Source organism: Hippoglossus hippoglossus, chromosome 20 (genome assembly GCF_009819705.1).
Source record: "Hippoglossus hippoglossus isolate fHipHip1 chromosome 20, fHipHip1.pri, whole genome shotgun sequence".
Lineage (NCBI taxonomy): Eukaryota > Metazoa > Chordata > Actinopteri > Pleuronectiformes > Pleuronectidae > Hippoglossus > Hippoglossus hippoglossus.
Window position 1 is genome coordinate 20,200,328 of NC_047170.1, and position 24,923 is coordinate 20,225,250.

Consider the following 24,923-nt stretch of genomic DNA (forward strand, 5'->3'; position numbering starts at 1 on the left):
AAGCGCCCTGAGGTCAGACTGGTGGAGAAGTAGAACGTGATCACCTGTGACAGCAGCTCCTGTGGTTACATGTGCTGACCACAGGAGACGTAACAACTCATTGGTCCCTGCAGCCATCGGCCTCATTAATAGCTTCATGTAATGTTTGTGTGAACTCGTGTGTGTGGACTTATGACTTTCTTTTCTTTCTGCTGTCACACAGGCTGGATAATGATTTGTCAGAGGAGCCTGAGGTGACCAGGAAGCAAACCCACCTGATGGAGTCTCTTCAGGTGTGGAGGTTTCAGGTGACGTGGCGTCCGCTGGCTCCTCCCTCTGCAGCTCTGGAGCCTCAGGCTCGCTGACGTCTTCAGGTTTTAAAACTTGAATGTTTGAGGAAGAAGAGAAGAAAGACACCATTTTGTTTCGTGAATGTTCTGAACGTTAGGAAACCGTCCACACGAGACAGAGACGTTAGAGAACAAGCTGCTCCTGATGTGTTGTGAGAATTACTGTGAGCTGCTTCATGATGTGGACTTCTCTGACTTCACATGAAGACAAGGGACTCAAGTCTAATTTTTTTAATTGTCAACTAATGAATTAAACTATTTAAGACTCAGCGAAGATGATTTCAGTCATGAACTGTGTAAATCATCGTCTGGACATTCTCTTCCACTCGTGTTTCTCATGTGAAGCAGCAGGAGATGTTCCGGGTCAGACTCTGAAATACGTGTCTTCATTATAACAACGTAAAGTTACAGGTTCAGTGTGAAGGATTCAGTTTTCATGTTCCTCAGGGCAGCAGCAGCGTGAAAGGGAATCAGGAGTTTGTCGTCTCGTCTGACCCAGGATCAGTGCTGTGTTTCCTCAGGTATCAGGTCAGTGTCGGCTCGTTTGTTTGAACGCTGACCCAGAGGACTGATATCACAGAGTGTGTGTGTGTGTGTGTGTGTGTGTGTGTGTGTGTGTGTGTGTGTGTGTGTGTGTGTGTGTGTGTGTGTGTGTGAGTGAGTGTGTGAGTGTGAGTGTGTGTGTGAGTGAGTGTGTGAGTGTGTGTGTGTGTGTGAGTGTGTTTCCTCACCTGTTTTCTCCTCTGGTGAATCTCCCACATTAGTTTTGTCTGCCTCTTTCAGTCCTGTTCAGTGTTTTAAAAGTTCAAATGCAAAAATCAGACAAAATGAAACACACTGGTCGCCTCCTCTTCCTCATCATGATCCTCTTCCTCATCATCCTTAACCTGTGTAAAACTCTTTTCATTTGTTTTCACAGCCAGTTCAGTACAGGCCGAGAGGACTGACTGTGACTGAACCTGAACCTTCAGGAATCTAACACCTGAAGTTTGGTTGGATATCAGATTTGTTTCTTTGAGCCATTATCGATTTCCTCTAAAGTGAAGCGGACACAGTCTTAGTTTGTGTGATTGTTTTGTTCAAAAGAACCAAAAAAGACATAAAAACAGAAGAAAAAGTAACAGTGCCTCAGTATTAAACATTTATTCACATCCTCAAACACGTCAGGAGGGAAACACCCGGCTGTGAGGACGTCAGGAGTCACCGCAGCCTGGTAATATTTCATTGGCAGGAAATAAGTCCAGAGTCCTGAGCGTCAGAGTGAACAGAAGAGGAAACTGTGGTGAAGAGAGATAGGACTGAACAGAGGGAGGAGGAGGAGGAGGAGGAGGAGGAGGAGGAGGAGGAGAGGTTCTCACTGGTTCTCTGTGTATTTAAGAGACGTTTAAAATGGTTTCCATGCTGTTCTGCAGTGGATATAAACTGTTAATACTTCAAAACCTTTCTATGGACAATCCTGTTTTCACCCGTGTGCATTTGTTTGTGCAAATAATTCATGGCTCTTGATGAAAACACTCAGACATGTTCAGAGGACTGATATTCAGGAGTCTGTGATTTTGGAATGTAACCCTCTAAAATCTGGACTCAAATCACATGACCCAAATCAGTGGATTATATCTCTGCAACTACAGGGTCTATATGAATAATCTTGGTGTCTATATAAAAGGAGCTTGTGATATTTCTGCAGCGGTGTAAGTATCAGAATAGACGTGACTGGGTCAAATGAAGATGGAACACATTATATGTCTAAATGCCTAAAGAGATTTGTATATGAGAGAACTTTCACTAATGAAATCAGTACGTTGTCGCCCAAAACCTCTAATAATCAATATCACAAAATCTGACAACAACTGTTCCACATTTCGTTCTAATAAAGTGAGCAGAGCACCAAATGGACATCTTGGCACAATTTTGTTTTGTTAGCATGAAGTCGTACGATTGTCAGTATCGGCTTTGTGGACAGTTTGGGTTTGACTTGTGATTGGTTTAGTTGAAAGTGGTTGTAATGGGCCTTTAGCCGAGCTCCGACCCGTTCTAATGAGGAATCAAATGTCCATATTGACAAAACTGTATTTTGCACATGTTACAGTGTCGTGTACATGTTACGGTGTTGTGTCTCGTCGGTGTGTGTTGTGTTTGTCGTGGGTTCAAGCAGGGTAAAGGCCTGTTGGGCTGTGCTGGAGGTGTAAGTGACTGAAACCTTCACTCAGTCAGTAACTGAAGGAACAGCAGCAGTGACCTGTCACCCGTTGGAGGAACAGCAGCAGTGACCTGTCACCCGTTGGAGGAACAGCAGCAGTGACCTGTCACCCGTTGGAGGAACAGCAGCAGTGACCTGTCACCCGTTAGAGGAACAGCAGCAGTGACCTGTCACCCGTTGGAGGAACAGCAGCAGTGACCTGTCACCCGTTGGAGGAACAGCAGCAGTGACCTGTCACCCGTTGGAGGAACAGCAGCAGTGACCTGTCACCCGTTAGAGGAACAGCAGCAGTGACCTGTCACCCGTTGGAGGAACAGCAGCAGTGACCTGTCACCCGTTGGAGGAACAGCAGCAGTGACCTGTCACCCGTTAGAGGAACAGCAGCAGTGACCTGTCACCCGTTGGAGGAACAGCAGCAGTGACCTGTCACCCGTTGGAGGAACAGCAGCAGTGACCTGTCACCCGTTGGAGGAACAGCAGCAGTGACCTGTCACCCGTTGGAGGAACAGCAGCAGTGACCTGTCACCCGTTGGAGGAACAGCAGCAGTGACCTGTGACCCGTTGGAGGAACAGCAGCAGTGACCTGTCACCCGTTAGAGGAACAGCAGCAGTGACCTGTCACCCGTTGGAGGAACAGCAGCAGTGACCTGTCACCCGTTGGAGGAACAGCAGCAGTGACCTGTGACCCGTTGGAGGAACAGCAGCAGTGACCTGTCACCCGTTGGAGGAACAGCAGCAGTGACCTGTCACCCGTTGGAGGAACAGCAGCAGTGACCTGTCACCCGTTGGAGGAACAGCAGCAGTGACCTGTGACCCGTTGGAGGAACAGCAGCAGTGACCTGTGACCCGTTGGAGGAACAGCAGCAGTGACCTGTGACCCGTTGGAGGAACAGCAGCAGTGACCTGTCACCCGTTGGAGGAACAGCAGCAGTGACCTGTCACCCGTTGGAGGAACAGCAGCAGTGACCTGTGACCCGTTGGAGGAACAGCAGCAGTGACCTGTCACCCGTTGGAGGAACAGCAGCAGTGACCTGTCACCCGTTGGAGGAACAGCAGCAGTGACCTGTGACCCGTTGGAGGAACAGCAGCAGTGACCTGTGACCCGTTGGAGGAACAGCAGCAGTGACCTGTCACCTGTTGAGGAACAGCAGCAGTGACCTGTGACCTGTTGGAGGAACAGCAGCAGTGACCTGTCACCCGTTGGAGGAACAACAGCAGTGACCTGTGACCTGTTGGAGGAACAGCAGGTGGAAACTCTCCGGGGGTTTGAACCTCACTTCAGTCACGATGAGTTGGTAGCTGTGACCTCACAGATGGGAGGAGTTAAACCACATTTCAGATTAACCACGCCCAGCAGTGACACTGGCGACAATAACGTAAAATAGAGAGGAAACGACTTTAAAATTCATCTTTAATTAGAAATAAATAACTATTTATAACTTTCACTTGCAGGCAGCCCCCAGCCAATCGTAGCCCTTCATTTCCCCCTCCTGCTCGTCTTTTCCTCGGGTCGCAGCGCTGACACTCGCTCTGTTTTCCCCTCGGCTGGTGGAGCTTTGGGATGTGAAGTGTTCGGTTTCCTCCCGTGAACTTCTTGTCCGTTGATGTTGGCCTTGTTCGCTTTCTCCGCCTCCATCTTCTCCCGCAGAGCTTTTTCTCTGGCGAGCTTCTGCCTCTCCATCAGTTCCTTCTCTCGAACCACCCTCTCCTTTTCAGCCTTCTGTCGCTCCCACTGTTCCCTCGCCGATTTCTCTTTCTCCAGTCTTTCCTTCTTGAGTCTTTCTCGTTCGATCCTTTCCTTCTCCAGTCGCTCTTTCTCCGCTCTCTCCCTCTCTTCTTTAGCTGCCCTCTCTTTTTGCGCTCTTACCTTCTCTAATCTTTCTTTCTCTGCTCTTTCTTTCGCCGCCTTCTCTCTCTCCGATCTCTCCTTCTCCTGAGCGATTCTTGCTCTTTCCCTGGCAATGCGCTCTCCCTCCATCTGTTCCCTCTCTTCCTTCTCTCTCGCCGCTCTCTCCATCCTTTCCTTCTCTCTGGCTAGTCTTTCCTTTTCTGCCCTTTCTCGTTCCTTGGCGATTCTCTCTCTTTCCTTAGCGATGCGTTCTCGTTCCAGTCTCTCTTTCTCCATTTTCTCTTTAGCAGTTCGTTCCTTCTCCTGCCTCTCCTTATCTGCCTTCTCTCTCTCCATCCTCTCCTTTGCAATCCTCTCTCTTTCCATAGCGATGCGTTCCCTCTCAAATCGTTCTTTCTCCACCTTCTCTCTCTCCATCCTCTCCTTCTCCTTGGCTATTCTCTCTCTTTCTTTGGCGATGCGTTCCCTCTCTATCCTCTCCTTTTCAGCCCTCTCCCTTGCCAATCTTTCTCTTTCCAGTCGTTCCTTCTCCTTGGCTTCCCTCTCTCGTTCCCTGACCAGTCGCTCTCCCTCCATCCTTTCCCTCTCAATCTTCTGTCGCTCCAGTCGTTCCTTCTCTTCTCTAGCTGCCTTTTCTCTTTTCTCCATCTCTTGTCTCTCTTTTTCTGCCCTCTCATGTGTCAGCCTCTCCCTTTCAGCCTTTTCTTTGGCTTCTCTTTCCATCCTCTGCTTCTCTGCTTTCACTTTCTCCATCCTTTCCTTCTCTACCTTTTCCATCCTTTCCTTCTCTACCTTTTCCATCCTTTCCTTCTCCACCTTCTCTTTTTCTATCCTTTCCTTCTCCACCTTCTCCTTTTCCATCCTTTCCTTCTCCACCTTCTCATTTTCCATCCTTTCCTTCTCCTTTTCTATCCTTTCCTTCTCTGCCTTCTGCTTTTCTATCCTTTCCTTCTCTGCCTTCTGCTTTTCTATCCTTTCCTTCTCTGCCTTCTCCTTTTCCATCCTTTCCTTCTCCACCTTCTCCTTTTCCATCCTTTCCTTCTCCTTTTCCATCCTTTCCTTCTCCACCTTCTCCTTTTCCATCCTTTCCTTCTCTTTTTCTATCCTTTCCTTCTCCTTTTCCATCCTTTCCTTCTCTTTTTCCATCCTTTCCTTCTCCGCCTTCTCCTTTTCCATCCTTTCCTTCTCCACCTTCTCCTTTTCTATCCTTTCCTTCTCCACCTTCTCCATCCTTTCCTTCTCTGCCTTCTCCTTTTCCATCCTTTCCTTCTCCACCTTCTCCTTCTCCATCCTTTCCTTCTCCACCTTCTCCTTTTCCATCCTTTCCTTCTCCACCTTCTCCTTTTCTATCCTTTCCTTCTCTGCCTTCTCCATCCTCTCCTTTTCCTCTTTCTCTACTCTCTCTGCCTCTCTCCTCCTCTCCTCTCTCAGTTGTTCCTGAGCAGCCTCCAGAGTCTTCATCTTCAGCGCCCAGGTCGCCTCCTTCTCCTCCTCCTCTTTGGCGAGGAGGGCCCTGATCTCAGCCAGAGCGATACGAGCGATTCTCTTGACCTCCATCTTCTCGTGGATCATCCTCAGCTCATCCTTCAGAGCCGAGCGCAGCCTGTGCCCTCGGACGGGACGGTCTGAAGTTTGAGGTTAAAGGTCAGATTTTAAATGCAGACAACTGCTGCAGCTGACGCACACCAAAAGAGCAGGTGTTAAAGATGCAGCCAATCACAACACTGGAAATACTGGAATGCAGATTCTACCGTTCAGCAGAGATCAGAATCTCATATCGTGCGGTGGAAGGTTAATAGTTAGAGGTCAAAGAGGTCACGGTTCTGCTGCATCACTTTCTGTGTCAGCAGGATGAACAGATTTCCAGTGAGAGGTGTTCCATGTCCGAGCGGCCGTCCATGTTGGAAAGTGTTTCACATTGCACCGTTTTTATTCTTTTCAAACTGAATGTGTCACATGACTAATTTGGCCCAAACACGATCCAGTGCTCACACCTGGAGTAACGGTTTGATTGGATTTGGAGAATATTCACACCGCAGAATGGTTTACGATACATATTTTCATTTTGTCCTGTTCCACTAGTTTAAAATGTTTAGTGAAATGAATGATTAGTGGCTCAGCAAGGCAGCAACAACCATTTCACACTGATATAGTAAGACACAGGTTAAACCCATTCAAATGTCTAATCAGTTACTTTGTAAGTTAATCTATTTATAAATTAATTAAACAACAAAAAATGATTAATGCCTATGTTATTGTTAATTCATTAAAAGTTTTAGAACCATCTTGTGGTCGTCCACAAAATGCACTTAAGTCAGACCAAAGGAAAAAGCCCACGTCAGATCTTATTCTTCAATACCTCGCGTCGCGTTCTTTCCAGCAGTCGTCACATCTTCTGTTTTAACACAAGAGGCACAAACAGATTCATCTCCACAACCCAGCGTCTAACAAACAAGAGGCCGAGCTACATGTTGAGTAATAAATATTAAATAAGCTTCTAACAATCCGCTGACATCAATAAAAACATATGACAACAGATAACAAAGGATTCATGTTCAAACTAACTCACACACAACAGCATCACAACTCTACCTTTTGAGAGTTTAATCTTTTGAGTGGCAGCTTCCAATTTCTTCTCTTCTAGGACGACACACACACAGTTTGGTACCGGAGGAGAATCAACACGCTAACGACAAAGATCAACGCACCACACCAGACAAACCACGAAACACTAAAGTCAGGAAAACATCGTACAACAAGACCAGATAAAGATGGACGACACGCCTCTACTTCCTCCTGCCAGTCCAAAATGTAGTTATTATATCTCAGTAATCTCAAGATATTTTTAAATGTGGTCCATCTGTTAACATGGAAGAGGCATGTGCCTCAGCCAGCCACCAGGGGGCGATCATGTCGTCCATCTTTATTTACAGTCTTTGATCCAACAAGATATTTGGGACTGTATCACAGCGTTAAATAAATGTAAGCGACCGTTTCTTTATTTACACGTCACATCCAGCACAGAAGTGTCTCCATCTACTGAGGGGTCAGAGGTCAACACACATCTGTGTCTGGTGCTCGATCACGCAGCTTCATCAGTTCACACCTGATATTAGAGTTTCCCTCTACTCAGTCAGTCAGCATCAAACAGAGTCATGCAGGAGAAAGACGTTTACCTTTCTTCTTCACCTCTCTCTTGTCCTCTGCAGGTTTTAGAGAAACACATGTGTCAGCTGACCAATCAGAATTCACTACAAACACACGCTCAGTGTACGATACCTTTTCTCAGTCTGTCTCTCCCGAGAACTGGACCTTTCAACTTCCTCTCATCTGAACCAACAGAAAACAAACAGCTCATGAAAACCAGGTAGAGATGAAACGGTTTCAGGTATAACGGGAACATTCCCAAAGATTAGCTTCAATCTTTAGTTATCGTGATTAGTCTCCGAGACACCAGAGCAACGTGGATTCGTTACGTGTCGTAAAAACATGCTGAGAGCAACAGGCAGTGACGACAGGAGACATGCTCGTGTTCTGTCCTGTTAGCATCCACTGTTGTGTTCCATTAACACATGCTCAGATGTACTCCCGACTTCAAGACGTTGTGGTCGACGTGTGAACTTCACAACACAAGTTGTCGACCTGTTTCCTCTGCTTGTTCTCAGCTCAGAGAGAAAACCGTCTGTGAATGAGGTCGAAGCAGGAAAGACGCTCACTGAGCAGCATCATACCAAGAGTGTTCAAAAACACATCTACCCCTTCCTTTCACTTCTTTAAGATTCTCATCAAACTACAGCTTCGTCCTTTTTAATTTAATGTTGCACATTTGATACAGTGTTGATTATATTATTAGATTATAAGTAAATGTATGATTAAATACAGAATCCTTAAATATCATATGATATTATCTACAGATACTGCGTGGTATCCAGTTATAACATTGACCTTATTTAAAAAGCTGATAGTTTATCTGACACATTCAAATAACACAACAACAGATGACGTCATCTCACACAAAAATATTAAGTTTATAAGTTTAAGCAAATTACTGAAGAAAGTTCAGTTACGGAGAATCCAGCAGCGACGTGACGGGATCCACTTTAATCAAAGAAGTTACCGAACAACAGGACGAACGTTTAGTCCCTAAATTACAATGTGAAACCAAAACCAACAGATCAAATGAAACATGGAACAAACGTGAAGCTTGTTCAGACCTCGTCTCCACGACGGATACGTTCCCCCCACACTCTGTCAAAGATCAATAAATGTTCCACACCATTTACTTTTATGTTTAGTTTGCGTGAACAGAAATGAATTACAAACAGATGAGCTGAGCAAGTTCAGTCACTTTGGATAAAAGTAGTAAATTGTACGTTAGATTTTAAAACTTCAAGAACCCACAGGTCTGGTTTCAAAGATCAGCCTTTAATACTTTACATTTATTGGGATGATTATCGATATCGAGTCATATGAAAACGTTTTACCGCAGCTTTTAGCTGAAATATGTGAAATCACGTTTTTGGTTCAGGAATTTCACAACCAAAAATGTGATTAGAGCAAACGATTGAATTCTGGTCCCACTGGCCACCGTACACATGGACGTCAGTTACTGAACATGATGAACCGACACAAGCCAAAAGTAGATCACTGAGCTAATCAATCAATAAAGTGCTAATCAATAGTTTATGCGATTTAAATTCCTCTCATTCCTTAAAGGACTGAACAAGTCCAGACCCGGTTTGTTCCTTCAGAGGAAACATCAGGTCGTCTGCACCACAACACGTCGTCCTGTAACACACTGCGCCGCAGTGCGTCCAAGCCTCGTCCTCATTGGTCGGTATTGGGACCAAGGAGCCTTGTTATTGGCTGTGGCTCTGACTTGTGTCCTTCTATTGGTTCTGGAGGTCCAGTATGACCCCTTTGACCTCCTCATCATCAGAGGAGGTGGTCCCGCCCTCCTCCCGCTTCTCAGTCGCCGCCTCCTTCCCTTCCTCACCCCGCTCTACGGGCGAAGACACTACGTCATAGAGGAAGGTGAAGAAACCATAGATCCAATCAGAGCCCTCCTCAGCTAAAATATCAAGAACCTCCTCAAGCGACTCGGCATTCGCACTAGCACCGCCATCTTTGGTCAAGCCTGACGAAAGAGAGAGGGAGAGAGAAAAGGAGGGAAGGAGAAAAATCGACATAGGATGGGGGAGGACGTGGAGATGAAATGAAGGCGAAGCACAAACAGAGGGAGGGTTGAACGAGGATATAAAGAAAAAGAGGTGAAAGAAAAAGGAAGAATCAAGGAAGGTTGGAAGGAAGGAAGGAAGGAATGGAGTAAAACCAAAAAGAGAAATAAAGGATGATGATACGGGACAAAGAGAAAGAGAGTGAGTTAAAGTCGAAGAACCACGGACATTAAATCAGATTTTACTTCCTGTCTCAGTCTCGTCAGGCGACCTCAGACTTCCTGCCTGATAGACAAACAACAAGGAACGAGGCGGCCATCTTTAACTTGTGATGTAGCAGGTCAAACGAAGCCTGACACCCCCGACACACTTTCCTCCGACATTTCATCCTTTCACTGTTAAATCTACTCCGTGTCCCCACACCTGATATTTTTCTAATCAAAATTCTAGTTTTTAAGCTGGACGTGAATCCACCATTAGATCGATATGAACTGAGAACGCAGAAAAAGAAAGAAAAGATTGTGTGAAAGGAAAGTGACATTGGTTTGAGATTATTATTATAATCTTCTAATAAAGAACAACAAAGTTAATCTCTTAGTTTTGTGAGACAAACTACGATGTGAAATACAAACGTGAGAGAGATGAGTGGTTTGACTCCGAGGACGTTCGGTCAGAGTTCGAGTTTCATACTGAGACACTGGGACACAACCGTAAAACACGTTTCAGGCTTTTCACAGCAAACAGAAGAAGTAAAGAGAACTTGCCGAGCAGAACTTTAGCATCTTCCACGTCAAAGTCTCCGTCTCCGTCTGTGTCGTAAGCCGTGAGTTTACCTGAGGAGGAAGAGGAGGAAGACTGAGTAACACTAATATATAGATATATTATCTATATATTATATATCCTGTTATCTGGTCTTTATTAAAATACAAACAAGCTCAAGGAAACTGTGAGATGTTTAATGTGATAAAATGTGTTTCTACAGTGGCTGGAAGTTTTTATCTTGAGGATTATTTGAATTTAATGAGTTTGATTTCATCCCGACCCACTGACCTCTACAGCACCAAACCTCACACTGTACCTGTGCATTAACACAAGTTCTGCACAGAAAAGATCTCAAATCAACACCTGACTTGTCCATAGCTGCAACTTTCAGATCCAGTGTAACGTCTGAATTTATTTCTGTTACTGTGAGTTTAAATCCTGCTGCTGCAGCCTGAAGGACACAAAGTGGGAAATAAACCACCGCTGCAACAAGACTCAGGTTCAGGAGCAGAAGGTTCTAACAGCAGCAGCTGGTGAGAACAGAGCAGACAGTGTATTAATAACACAGCAGGATGTCACAGTGTGTTAAAACAGGGCCAATGAGGAAGGATGTGGTGTCTTCAGCGACAGACTGTGATCGGCCAACTGCTTCTTTCTCTGTCTCTCTCTAACTTTCATGTTCAAATCATCACTGTCCTGAAGCTGTGGGTTAGTTAGTTAAATATGGCACAATTAAAAAAAGGTACTTTGATTAAAGTATTTTAATTGTGAGAGAAGACGTTTTTAAACATGTTCAGAGGACTGGTATTTCAGCGTGTGTGTGATTTGGTGCAGCCTGACTGAGTGTCAGGGATTGTTGGACCTTGGTCGAGGGATGAGCTCTACTGAGCAAAGTTATGTTTTTACAACTGACTGAATATCTTGCACAGTAGTCTGCAGGAGACATATTACTAAAAAATACTTTCCTCTAACAACAGGTGGGAATTTCTGCTCAAATAGTGTAAAAGTTTTGTCCTATTGCATTTAAAACATTTAAGTGTAGTAGGTGAAATGCAAAGATGCTTTGTTTCCTGCTTCGACAAAAGCCACAACGACAGAAGCAGCAAACATTTGTTTCTTCATTTACTTCAGACTATAACATGAAACTAGGCAGAAATGTAACTTTGACTGTAGTTTCTGATCAAGGCAGAAAGGGGCATGGAGAGGGAAGCCAAGGGCTGATAGGAAGCAGGTTACTTTAACTCTCTAACTCATCCTTTCATAACAGAACTGTTGTAAATGAGTGATGGATTCACTGTGTTAAATGATGGAGCTTTTTACTGCAGGTTTAAATCTTGACAGCGTACCTTGTAAAACTTGAGAAAAGTTCATATGAAAGTCCTTAGCTCTGGCTGCACACAGAGAGAAGAGGAGGAGAAGGAGGGAGGAAGACACAAGGTTGAACGTTCACCTTTGTTTATAGAACACATCTACAGACATGTGGCTTCATCTTCTCAACCTGTTTGTGAGTCTTCACAGAAAAGGTTTTCAAGAAGGTACCTTCAGGAGGTTTTCACTTTGAAGGATCAGTATAAACAGACTTTACTGTGACGTTAGCGGATCGTTTGGTTCCATCACACTTACCTGAAGTCGTAATATTTCTGTGATAAAGAACAGCTGATCGTAACCAGAGAGGTGTGACGGAGTATTAGGGCCATGTTGAAGACAAAGAGTTCTAATGGTGGTTCCTTACTCACCGATGACACTGTCGTAGTCCACGATGTCGAAGTAGACCACGGCCACCGAGCTCCACACTCCAAGCAGAGCCAGGACCACAAACCAGGTGAACATGGAGTATTTAGGACCTCCTCCTCCTCCTCCTGCGTCTCCTCCTCCCTCCGTCCTCTTTCCATTCTTGCTCTCCACTGGTGGAACCTTGGCCTCTGAGGATAGAGATGCATTATTATTATTATGTCTGATTTTGTACTAGTGGACCTAATAACAAGTTTGAATACTCAAGATAAAGTCCACAGACTGGACCTCTATGAGACGCTGAGTCTGTGATTCAACAGGACACGTCACATGGTTTGACGGCTGCACTGACGTCTCGTCAGTTTTATTTTTGTAAATAAGTTGTAAATAATTTAGATTAATATTTAGAACATAAGATAAGTCCCAAAAGACGCCTGTAGACATGAACACTGAGGGAAAGAAATGAACTGCGTCTCCCAAACATTCAATCTTAGAATAAATAAATACAAAAATACATTATTGGTCTGTTTTCTTTATAGTTTTGGAAATCCCTTCGTCATTTACTTACTACTTCCAAGTTTGAATATCCTTGTGTTTCTGTTAAATAAATTAAACATGTTAATTCTTCCTCAGACTTCACGTTCCCGACGACTAATTATGTCTTTATTTTTACATAATTCACATCAGTTGATTCACAAACCACGAGTCGTATAAACACCTAAACCAGGCCCATCAGAAACCACATCGAGCCAAATCAGGATCCAATATTACTTCAAATCTCCTGCATCTAAACAAGTAAAAGCCACATAACTGTCCTTGCTGGAGGCTTTTATTGTGAAAACCAGGGACAGGAAGTGTTTACACAGACACCATGCAGCACACAAGGTCAAAGTGACTCACAGCAGGCAAACAGAACACACAACAAACCAGAGGACATCTAAACACAAGAGACTTCAGTAACAAATCACTGAGCTTTACTCTGTACACAGACACTAACCATGCCAAACCAAACCAGACCAGGCCAAACCAGACAGGGCCAAACCAAACCAAACCAGGCCAAACCAAACCAGGCTGATCATCCTTTCTTACCTGTCTCAGAGACAGCAGGTGTCACCTCCCCCTTCCTCTGTGGGACCTCCTCCTCATTAACGCCTCCTAATTGATCCAAACCAGGCCACATAAGAACCAAACACAAACCGAGCCAAACCAGGTCAACCCTTGTTTATACACCTCTCCTACCTGTGTCCTGGACCACGGCCTGCACCCCCGCCTCTAACAGCGGCTGCTCCTCCTCACACACCTCCTCTTCAGCATACTCCTCCTCCTCCTCCTCCTCGTCCTCCTCCTCCTGGGCCTCGGCCTCCTCTACAGGAGCAGAGGAGGAGAAATAGGAGGCGCCATAATGGCGGTAACGCTGCATGGACCTCCTCGGGTCTCAGCTGAACCCCAAAACAGGACCGAGCAAAGCGACTGCAGACAAATCCTCTCAGCTACTGATAAATAAATTCAAATATCTGATAACAGCCAAAAGAAAGAACTATTTAAAAACGTCTTGAAAACATTACCAACTATCACACAAGTTTAAAAAGTTCCAGTAAAGCACCAGTTACGGATCAAGGAGATCATGTCAAAGAGAAAAGAAGCGAACGAAAGAGTGAGCGACGGAGGAGAAAGAAAGAAAGAATGAGCTCCTCCTCCTCCAGTTATTGTGACGAGCTGCAGTCGACTGATCGTCCAGAACCCGATCCTCCCTATTATTAGAGCTGACAAACCCAGGGACACTGTGTGTGTGTGTGTGTGTGTGTGTGTGTGTGTGTGTGTGTGTGTGTGTGTGTGTGTCAGATGCCAGAGAGGACAGAAGAATCCACCAAATAACCTTCACACACACACACACACACACACACACACACACACACACACACACACACACACACACACACACACACACACACACACACACACACACACACACACACACACACACACACACACACACACATACACATACACAGGCTAATGATCATTGTCACTATGGATGAATAATTGAATCAGTGAAATATTAAACGATGAAGGGAAAACGTTTTAAAAAAGGAGAATAAACAGGGAGCCCATGATAACGTCTTCAGTTGGATTTGGTTCAGTGTTGTAGCGTCAAGGCCCCATGACATGAATCCTTCCTGTTCCAGTCCTGTGTCCCGGTGCTAATGGTCACATCTTCTCATTTTAATTAGCGTTCGGACTGTAAAATGTTTTCATGGTCTAATGTTCAGGAAACTCTGTCCATCGCTGCAGCTCCTCTTTTCAGCCTCTGTCTCAAACACGTGGTTGTAGCTCCTGTCTCTTTAAGACCCCCCCTCCTGATGAAGTCTGCTGTGATTGGTCAGCTGGTCCACTCTGACACAGAGTGTCACTCACTTTACCTGCTTCGTTAGGGGCGTGTCTGACGGGCCGCAGGACAGAAGGACCCATTTAAGATTATATTATATTGTAGGAATTCATCACTGTATTGTAGCAGCTGCTGGTACTTTCCCCCTTTTCTCATATAATAACTATAAATAACATTATAATAATAAAAAAATACATCAGAAATATCAAAAGCTTTATTGATGATTATATTTTGTATTTATAATCTTGATTTGTACAATAAATAAAACTAGATCAGTGCAGGAAGTCAAGTGAATTAAAAAAAATTACAAGAGCGTGACTTTATTTTGGAAATATAAATAATGGAACCAAATATAAACAAGAATATGATAAAGACAAAGCAAACTTCAAATCCAACCTGTATGTGCGCTCTTCTCATGTGCTGTGACTAAACGTCCCAGAGGACACAGGAGCTCTGAGGTCCAGCTGAACCAGCAGAGACTGGGAATCTGCCTCAGTGTGTCCTACACGCTGAAGAAGAAGAAGAACACAACTCTGGACCAAGCAGGTCAGTGCAGGAACAACTCACAGAGCTGAGGTCCAAACCACTGAGGCTGATCCAGCTCCACGTGATCCTTTATCAACACCTCGACGGGTTCACAGAGAACCCTCATATTCACATGATATCACACACGACTCAGTCAATGAGACGTGGAGTCGACCATTGTTCCAGCAGAGATCATGTTCCCTTCTCTCCTCATGAACCTGACTCTCCAGGTGTAAACCGGGGGGGGTCATTACAGTGAGGTCACAGAGCTCCAGTCAACCACAGACCAGAATATGATTCTCTATGAGGATGATAATAACTTTATTCATGTAATAACACACACAGGTTCTACAAAGTGCTGAAGCTGAGGGCAAAGTCCTTCACAGTGATGAAGACAAGAGAGTGTCGTGTTCTTTTTTCCTTAGGTAGAGATGGTAGAGTCGGTCTGGTTCAAGAAAGTATTTATTTAGAAGCAATGAACAGCTACTACATAGCTATGGGCACTCAACGTACAACCCGCAAGCCGCCTAATACCGCCAGGGAAGTCAAGAGTCGCCCCGAACGGACGACAGGTGCAATATTTATAATAATAGGTAGAACTTCATTGGTCAATAACGAGGGGGAGTCACGTGGCTAGTGCACAGGCTGGTCCCAGCCTCTAGGCACTGGAATTTGCCAATGATGAGAAGCCGCTCCAGTTTCGCCCCTCCTTTGACAGTCGCTGGGTCAAATCTTCACATTCTGACAGTGTTTGGTTTGGTGTTTTAAAACAAGCCTTGAATCGGCTGACAGCTTGTGAGCTTTCAGTATGGCATGCACATGTTCCTATCTGTCCTTCAGACCCTAGTGGCCGCTGCTTGAATTCTTTCTAAGGGTATGTCAGTATTTTTTAAGAAAACAGTGCATTCATCTATGTGTGATTTTTGGAATAAAGCTAATGGAGTTTATGCTGTAATATTGTAAGTTAGGTATTAGAACAAGTTAAAGTACAGTTTATTGTCTGCCACAGATGTACAGTCTTCTCAAACAGGCATTATCAGACAGGTGCAAGACTGAACTGCGATGTGACGCACACACACACACACACAACAATCAACTTCAAGATTAAAACCAGCCAGCAACGGCTACTAACAGTCACTATGTGAAGGCCACACATTCTCCCACCTATTCAGATTCAGCCCAAACTGCCCCTGCCCCCACCCCTGTCCAACCTACTGCACTTGTTTAGTTCAGTTTCATTGCCATCTTCACAGACACATATTCAAAGAAGAACATAGATTTTAGTCTTAACAAGAGCAACGAGATGACAGAAAGGAACAATAAGAAGAAGACATCATTAAATAAAAGCATGAAACGAGGCTGTCAAATGGGTTTTCAGAAGCGAGTTATTATGAATGTATATTACTGTATTTATCAGGATTAAACTGTGGAGGAAGCTAGTTTAGCTTAGCATCGTTTCCAGGGTTCCACAGGTTGATGCTCACACGGACAATCTCCGGTTTTACATTTCATCCTTTTACTCATCTTGAATTCATCTGGAGCTAAACGAGCTAACGAGCTAACGAGCCCCACAGGGACAGCTCCCAGTGGGGAACCAGCTGAGAGTGACACTGGGAACCACATGAACCGTTAGGACCAGTCCACGAGCCAGCAGCCGCCCAGCAGCCGCCCAGCCGGGGGACCCTCGGGCAGGGCAGGGGGGATCTCAACTACTCGACTGTTACTGTAGATTTACCGACACGTCCGCAGACTGAAGGAAACACGCGCAGAGCAGGAAAACCACGTAACTGACCTTTTCTGCTGTGACTCCTCGGAGTCTTTCTCTGCGCCATTTCTGCGTGAATTCCTCCGGTGCAGCTACACACTGACGAGCTAACAGGAAGCTAACAGGAGGCTAACAGGAAGCTAACAGGAAGCTAACCTGGATACCAGCGAAGCCAAAGTCCATAGTAACCGTGATTAACTCTGGATTCCACCAATCACAGCCGCACGTTCCGCACGGGGCGGGACTAAAGGAGGGCCATCGCAGCTTTGGACCAATCGTGTTCCCGAACAACTTCCTGGTGTCCGCCCTCTCTTTGGAAACCAGCAAGAACGTGGCAGAAGAGAAAGAGGAGTTAAAACATGTAAATTAGACTATAACTATAATATATACCATAATATATACTATAATATAACCATGATATATTCTATAATCCAACTAAAACATATTCTATACACATCTATATATCTTATATTTTACATCTAATCCTATAAAACATTCATGTATCTCACCATACACATCTATACATGATATATCCTTCATTTTATCGTATAACACATACAATTATAATAAATCCATATATATATCTGTCATCTTAATCTTAATGTATGAGTAGAGAGAAAACCTCAGTATTCATTTTTTTACAAAATCTTTAAGATAAAAAATGATATTTACTCTTGTGATGAATCTGTAAATATAAGATTAAATATTGATGAAAACATCCTAAGATTGAAACTCTTAAATATCTTTATTTGTCTCTAAATTTTCGGAGTCACCCAGATTAATACATGATGTCATCTCTGGCTTCACTTTTGGGAGCTGCCATTAACTTAAACAGGGTGACAGTCATAACCTTCCTCAGCCACAAGGTGGCGGCATGCTGCTGAGTGGTGATACAAAGTAATTCCTCACAGGACCACTAGATGCTCCTCCAAGGAAACGGAAACATATCAGAAATTCAAGTCAGTTGTTTGAACTTCAGGCTCATTAACATTGAGCTGAAGACTCCACCCACCTTCAGTGAAGGAGTAATGAATCTTCTCCAGAGAGGTGGAGTTAAATATAGTGGTGATAAATATAGGCAGCAGCTGGTGGAGTGGTTTAGACAGTGGGGAGTCCCTTTCATTCTTCATCCCTTCTTTCTCAGCTCTTCACATCCTAACACTCTGTCTTCCTACTTCTTCTGTTTGGTTTGATCATCAGCTCTGAACCTTCAGACTCATCCTGGCTTCTAATGAATCCAAAACCAAAGGGGCTGAAGTGTCAGTGGACAGGTCTCCAGGTGGTTCATTGATTAAAGCTTCAGATATTTTGAGTTATGTTCATTGTCACAAACATTCAGAAGACTATACAAGTTCATTGCACCTTAAGGAGTAGTTGTTCTAACTACCACAAGAAAACTTGTAGGAAACTGCAAAATTCAAAAATCCTCTCTAGAAATCCATTCACATATCTATACCACTCGTCATTTGAGGGTTAGGGACGACTAGAGTCTCTTTCAGCCATGTTACATTCAAGATAAATAGAAGGTACATTTGCGTCGGAGCAGCAGATTCAGGCTAATTTCATATTTTTGAACCAGCTCCGTTAATGTGGAGCAATGTTGTGGGAATCTTCATGAATTCATAAAACTCAGGGATAAAAACTAAATGTCTGTGTCTTTCCACTGACTCTGAACGCAGCTGTCCAACCACACCCTCAATATCCAGCGAATCATGAGCTGATTCTAATGGATGTCTGTGCTCTGACTCAAAGTTGTCCTCTCAGGCTTCGGTCCATTTGGCCAACATGGAACGACCTGATTCAACAAACGAACCAACATCGCGGCAAAGGTATTCCAATTAAGAATGCTTGTTTCAAAGCTAGCTGTTTGTCGGTAGGCCTGGGAACGCCAACAAAACTGTAACATAGCTTTTCACAGAACAAGTGAAAAGGTGACGGTTGATTGATGGATGATGGAAGAGAAGATGGAAGGTGGAGTTCCATTCCTTTTAATACACTCATCTCCCAAAGAGGCGCAGGGAGTCACTTTACCCTCGCTGTATTTTTAGCAGCAGAGAACACAGAGTGAGGCTGGGATCCATGTCACTCTTTATCCAACTCACTCATTAACACATACATTCCTACAAGATCCATTTCCATTTTTAAATTGTCTGATTGGTGAGAGGTTCCTGGGTTTCATGTTTCTTAAGGCCTTCAGGAGTTTGACATGACTTCTCTAAACAAGTTGGAAGAAGAAGATAAACTTGGAATGAGATCTCAATTATTTTTTCCAGTCTGGTCACTCACTTTACAACACAGAGATCTATCCCTCCCTCCGTCCTGTCGGGTCCGGTCCTCCCTCCCTCCTTCTCCCAGCAGGGTGGAGTCAGTTGATCTGACCAGTTTCAGGGTAAACCTTGAGTTGCAGAGGGGTGATCTGCTCCTCCTGTCCTCCTTCTTCCAGAGGTTTCAGGTCCTTCTCAGTCGTGCTCCCTCTTTTTCTTTGGATCCTCAGATGTTTTAACTAAAACTCTTCCCATTTTATTTCCTCTGATTCCACTTTTCATCAGAATTCCTGTCATCTGAAATAGATCTACTCTTCTTCTTCCGTTCTTCTGTTTAATATTTGGATCACTGGGTTCTGACGGGGACCCAACGCAAACCGACAAGCAAGAATGACAGACAAAGCGGGCATGCCTTCAGGTGGGGGAGGCGGAGATGATGCAGGCAACATCATGGCGTTGCTGGAGCGCGTGGCGGGCCTCATGGAGAGCGTCCAGACCACACAGCAGCGTATGGAGGAGCGTCAGTTGGAGCTGGAGAACACAGTGAAGACCATCCAGACCGATGTTGTCAAGCTGACCAGCGACCACGCCAACACCAGCTCCACCGTCAACCGGTTGCTGGAGAAGACACGTAAGGTCAGCCGCCACATCAAGGACGTCAGGGTGCGTGTGGAGAACCAGAACATCCGGGTGAAGAAGGTGGAGGTCACCCAGGGCGACCTCCTGGCCAAGAACAAGTTCAGGGTGGTCATTTATCAGGTAAGATTCATTGGCTGGAAATTTGTTCCAGTGTCAAGCACCATTTTGTTTCTTCTGGTTCTTTATGATCTGTGGAAATGGACCTTCAATGTTCTGATCGTTTTCTACTTTGAACTGATCCAGTTGCCTATGTGCAGTGGTACAACCCCGGAGATACGTTGACCCTGACGATGCTGAGCTGCCTTGTTTCATGTTCACAGTCGACGGAGGAGCATGAAACCTGGTGAAGATATAAACTATAACTCACAGCTGCAACATGTTGATTATCTTGATAATTATATTGATTGTTTGATTATCAAGACTAAAAAAATGTAGAGAGGAAATTGCACTGCAGGTTTTTCTTGACATCACAGACAGTTACGATCTAAGGTGCTGGAGCTGCTGTGCTGTAAGTGACTGTGCCAGCTGAGCGCTGACGGACCAAGTTATTCTGAGTCTGAAGATTCATCATCTCCTAATATAGTTGTGTGCTCTCTCTCCCGTCCTCTCTCCCTCTCTGGATTAGCTAATGAGGGTCCCTCGGTTATAAAATCATTCGTTAGCTGCTAATAGGCTGTTCTCGACATTTGGTCCGTTCTGAGTGACACAAGGTGTCAGTCGGACTGATGGAGGAAATCCCCTCCGTCAGCCGGAGCTGAAGCTGTGGGGGTTCGACACATAACTGTGATGTCATGGGGCTTGTGACCTTTGACCCTCCCTCGAGCTTCTTGTGTTCTGTTACACTTTCTGTCTCAGCGCTGCTTCATTTTACTACATTAAATATTAAAGGACACACGTTCGGTTCCTCTTCAGGTTGATATTATGACTGATGTTATGACAGTAAAATGTTTTCACGCTCTAAAGTTCAGAAAACACATCACGCTCCTCAGCCTGTCCATCGCTGCAGCTCCTCTTTTCAGCCTCTGTATTTTGAAGGCCCCCCTCCTGATAAAGCCCAGTCTGCTCTGATTGGTCAGCTGATCCACTCTATTCTGATTGGTCAACCACTTCCAGTGCACATACAAAATGTCGGTCTCTGCTCTCGCCTTACCTGGCTTTGTTAGGGGGCGTGTCAGACATGCGTAATCATGCAGCTCGTCTAACGACTGTTCCGGATTTTATAACGATGACACGTGACATCACACGAATGCAGAAGTGGGTGTGGTCTACTGACGAGGTGTTTCATGTGTTTCAGGAGCTTTAGAGTTTTCTGTGAGGGAGGTGAGCTCCCTTCATCACAGACTTTGGGCTTTTTCACTTGCACACCAAGAAAAACAGATCGTAGAGCGGCTGCGGACTGGAGTGTTCAAAGTGACCAATCAAAGGAGGGGAGCATCAGCTGCAGACCCCGCCTCCAAAGTCTCAAAATTCAACTTGTCAACTCGTCTAAGATTCACTGACCAACAAGAAACTGTCTCTGAGCAGCAGCTCCACAAGTTAGGGAGCAGTTTCTAATTTCTGTAGAAACATGACGGGACACATCAAAGTCACTGAACTGACCAATGAAAAACAGTCTCCACATTTCAGTTCATGGATGAAAACAAACAAGACTCAGACGTGTTGATCACTGAGCTGCAGATGTTGTAGCGTTAGCATTATGCTACATGTAGCTCACTTCTTCCTTCGGTCAAAGCTTCGCTAAATGTCAGCTCCACTATCAAGTGTCACATCACACCTATGAGCTCCAGTTAGCATCATGCTGCACACCAGTCAGCAAACTAGCATGAATATTCATTTGAAGCTATGTGTTTTAGCATGAAGGACGTTAAGTTTCCTCATGTTTAAGTTCCCTCATGTTTAAGTTCCCTCATGTTTAAGTTCCCTCATGTTTAAGTTTCCTCATGTTTAAGTTTGCTCATGTTTAAGTTTCCTCATGTTTAAGTTTCCTCATGTTTAAGTTCGCTCATGTTTAAGTTTCCTCATGTTTAAGTTTCCTCATGTTTAAGTTTCCTCATGTTTAAGTTTCCTCATGTTTAAGTTTCCTCATGTTTAAGTTCCCTCATGTTTAAGTTTCCTCATGTTTAAGTTCCCTCATGTTACTCAATGAAAAAGAGTTTTCGCACATTTTCTCACTTTGGCTTTTCAGCTCAGGTGTCTTCAGACTGGAGGTTAAAGGTCCTCAACAGATTTATAAACCCACAACATCAGTTAGTGCATCTGTCCTGGTCACATTCGACCACAGATCAAAAACTGACAGACTTCATGAACAGTTAAACTTCATTTTATACTTTTCATTGTGGAGCTCAGAGCAGAATCAGGCGTCAGAATTCGAGCATCTGATCGTGAATCCAGCTCCTCTGACGTGTAAAGATCTGGGTCAGTTTGTAGATTCAGCCTCAACATTTTTGCTCCATTTCATGTTGAGTGTAACCCGATCGTACGGGTAGAGACATGCACGCCATGACGAGGCCTGGAGCTGAAAGTGATCCAGCATTTCTCTGTGCGCTGATATGTTTAGCTTCCTGCAGCAGCGCCTGAGCTGCAGGAACAGGTGCTGCGTTTATTTATGGAGGCAGGATCAAGGCCTGTGCACGAACAGTCTGCATGAGACACTTTCACCAAACACAGATTCAAACCTGACTTTGGTCGGACTTTGTACATTAGAATGAGATGTTTGTGTGTCCAATGAACGACACCTTGATTTGTTTCTTCATTTACTCGTGATGTTCACTGAGGTTCACGCTCTGTCCTGTGTTCTCCTCCCTCAGGGCGACCAGGAGGTGAAGGCCATTACACCCGGCAACGAGTCAGCAGAACCCAGTGGTGGCGCCAGAGGTGAGGTGGAACCGGACAAGTTCGAGCTTCCTCCAGAGTCGGACGAGGAGTACATGGTAGTGGAGGAGGCCGACTCCTCAGCTGCCGGCCGCATGAAGAAAACGGGCCTGACTCGCATCGAGAGCTTCAAAGCCACTTTCTCCAAGGAGAACATGAGCAAGACCCGCGATAACCTGGGCACCAAGGTCAACAAATTCGGTGAGCGCATCGTGACGGCTGAGAGGCGTGAGAAGATCCGTCAGTCCGGAGAGAGGCTGAAGCAGTCGGGCGAGAGGCTGAAGGAGACCATCAGCAAGAGCGTCCCGGCCAAGCTCAACCTGAAGAAGGAGAGGACTGTGGCGGAGGGCCAGGAAGGAGCCGAGGGCGCCACGGACGGAGCCGTGCCCATCCCTCCACCCAAGGGCCGCAAGGGCAGCCAAGATGCTGCCAAGATGGCTGCCGACGAGGGCAAGGCGGAGGAGTCAGAGGTGCCGATGTACGACATGAAGCAGTTATCGTAAATCGTGACAGTGATGAGATCTGGGGCGTTTTCTTTGGACTACTGTGACCACACAGAAGGAGCGGTTAAAGTCTGTAGGGGGCGCTGCTGCCAAGCAGAGCTGCAGGAGAGAGAATAATGAAGTTTAACTTTAGTTTGAAAGTGACTGAAGGAAGTGGAACGTACCGGTCGCAGATCCAATAAGAACAACAACAAAACTAACTCCTGAAATCACTGAGGTGACACGAGTTCCGGACACTTTTATTTTAATCATTATTATTATTCATCAGAACATTTAGAGATAATCTTTTTATTTTGTCAGCAATAAACACTGACTGTGGAGAAACATTCATTTCCTCATCATCATCTTCATCATCTTCACTCTGCTGCTGCTCTCTGTTTCTACACAGGAGACATTTCATTGTGTGTTTGGTTTTGTAAAATGTTCAATGATTAAAGTGAAAATGTAAAATCACAGAGTAAAACATGAATATCTGTGTGTAAGTTGAACTAAATAAAATCATTTGTCATATTTACACAGTATAACAATTATCTTATCACCCAAGTAAAACATTTAAATAGCAGAGTAGAACCACTTCCTTATTGATTGATTAAATATTAAATAATATTTATTTTTACTTTAATATTCATTAACCTTTGACCTGTGAGGAGTGATCACATTCTACACTAGAAATAAATTAACCGCAAAAATTACAGTTCTTGACTGACACGTTTTCCTGAGGAAACAAGAAACAAGTGTTTTTTCAGAGCCGGGAGTCAAACTACAGACCTGACGGCAGAGCAGACCCCTTTAATCTGATGTTATATCTGCACACACACACACACACATATTAATACATGTATATTTCCACATTTCAGTTTCTTTTATTTCAGAGTATATATTTAATTTTACAGCTCGGCCTGTTGAAGCATTGAAACTAGTTTATAGAGCTGCATCATCAAACTGTGTTTATGTCTCCAAACTGAAATTAAAGACTAAAGAGTTTATTCTGTAAGAAACATTTTCACTGTGATGTTTTCACACATGATCAGTGTGTGTACATGTTGTGTAGTTGGTGTTTGTGAAGCAGCAGCAGCAGGTTGTCGGGTCCGACTCGTTCAAACAGGAACATGTGGGAACATCCAGGCGAGGGGCGGAGCCTGTAGAGCAGCAGGGGCGGAGCCTGTAGAGCAGCAGGAGGCCGGACATGACGTATAAACTCTGCTGTGGAAAGATCAGTGTTGTTGTTTACAGCTCATCCACACCGGCGTCGGCCCTCATCACCAAAAGATCTGGAACCTCCTCGTGTTTCCAAGTTGACGTCTTCGTCTTCTACGTGTACGGCTCCTCTTCTTCATCCTGAGATGTTTGTGTTCTTCCAGTTTCACGTCCGTCTCGTGTTAGAAACCTCATCCACACGTCCACTCGCTCTCTGGGAAGCTTCCACACATTGTCCTGCTGTGTCCTCACATGGACTCACGAGGACATGTTACACACATTTTACTAGGAGGCTGCAGGAGAAGATCCAGAACATGTCCAGAGACACTGACTCAGACATTTGTTCTCACATGCAGAACCTCCAGAACATGTGAGGAACATTTCAGGACCTCATTTATTTAAAAGTTCATGATGTTCAGATGATCAGAGTTTTTCTAGTGTTCTGTGTTTTTCAGTTTCTGGTGCTGAGTGACTGCATGGCTGTAGTTTGTCAGTGACGTTCTATCGAAGCTGTTTGTCATGTTGAGAAAATAAAAGTTTGTAAATCATTAATCGCAAACTGTCATTTAAGGTTTTTTATTGATTTTAATATTAAACACAGCAACTGTAAAGACTCAAGAACACACAGAGAAAGTAAAGAGTGATCTGATGTGAAGTACATTTCTTTGTACTGACTGTTGTTTTATTGTTATTGTCTGTATCTGATTCTTCTCTTAAAAATCTAC

The 24,923-nt window shown here is 44.5% G+C and overlaps 2 protein-coding genes across 5 annotated transcripts in view; one reads left to right on the top strand and one right to left on the bottom strand.

Annotated features, from left to right (window-relative positions):
- The window catches only part of unm_hu7910 (un-named hu7910), a 25,950-nt gene extending 8,963 nt beyond the window's left edge, over positions 1–16,987 (bottom strand). Inside the window, exons 1-12 of one of the 4 annotated variants that reach the window (XM_034572061.1) lie at positions 16,752–16,983; positions 13,288–13,562; positions 13,138–13,203; positions 12,054–12,239; positions 11,664–11,708; positions 10,320–10,388; positions 7,658–7,708; positions 6,971–7,015; positions 6,738–6,773; positions 5,714–6,003; positions 4,452–5,137; positions 3,759–4,412 (exon numbers count right to left, since the gene is read on the bottom strand). In XM_034572061.1, coding sequence (XP_034427952.1) covers positions 4,007–4,412; positions 4,452–5,137; positions 5,714–6,003; positions 6,738–6,773; positions 6,971–7,015; positions 7,658–7,708; positions 10,320–10,388; positions 11,664–11,708; positions 12,054–12,239; positions 13,138–13,203; positions 13,288–13,468 — 2,061 coding nt within the window. In that variant the 5' untranslated portion in view covers positions 13,469–13,562; positions 16,752–16,983 and the 3' untranslated portion in view covers positions 3,759–4,006. Of the gene's footprint in view, positions 1–254; positions 363–1,060; positions 1,115–3,758; positions 4,413–4,451; positions 5,138–5,713; positions 6,004–6,737; positions 6,774–6,970; positions 7,019–7,657; positions 7,709–10,319; positions 10,389–11,663; positions 11,709–12,053; positions 12,240–13,137; positions 13,204–13,287; positions 13,563–16,751 lie in introns of those variants that run through there. The other 3 variants (XM_034572060.1, XM_034572062.1, XM_034572059.1) reach the window with 3 other exon arrangements.
- A 1,150-nt stretch (positions 16,988–18,137) lies between these two features.
- Positions 18,138–23,276, top strand: cavin4b (caveolae associated protein 4b). The gene is made up of 2 exons (XM_034572095.1): positions 18,138–19,747; positions 22,435–23,276. The coding sequence occupies exons 1-2, from the start codon at positions 19,379–19,381 to the stop codon at positions 22,999–23,001; spliced, it is 936 nt and encodes a 311-aa protein (XP_034427986.1). The 5' UTR covers positions 18,138–19,378; the 3' UTR covers positions 23,002–23,276.
- The last annotated feature ends 1,647 nt before the right edge of the window (positions 23,277–24,923 follow it).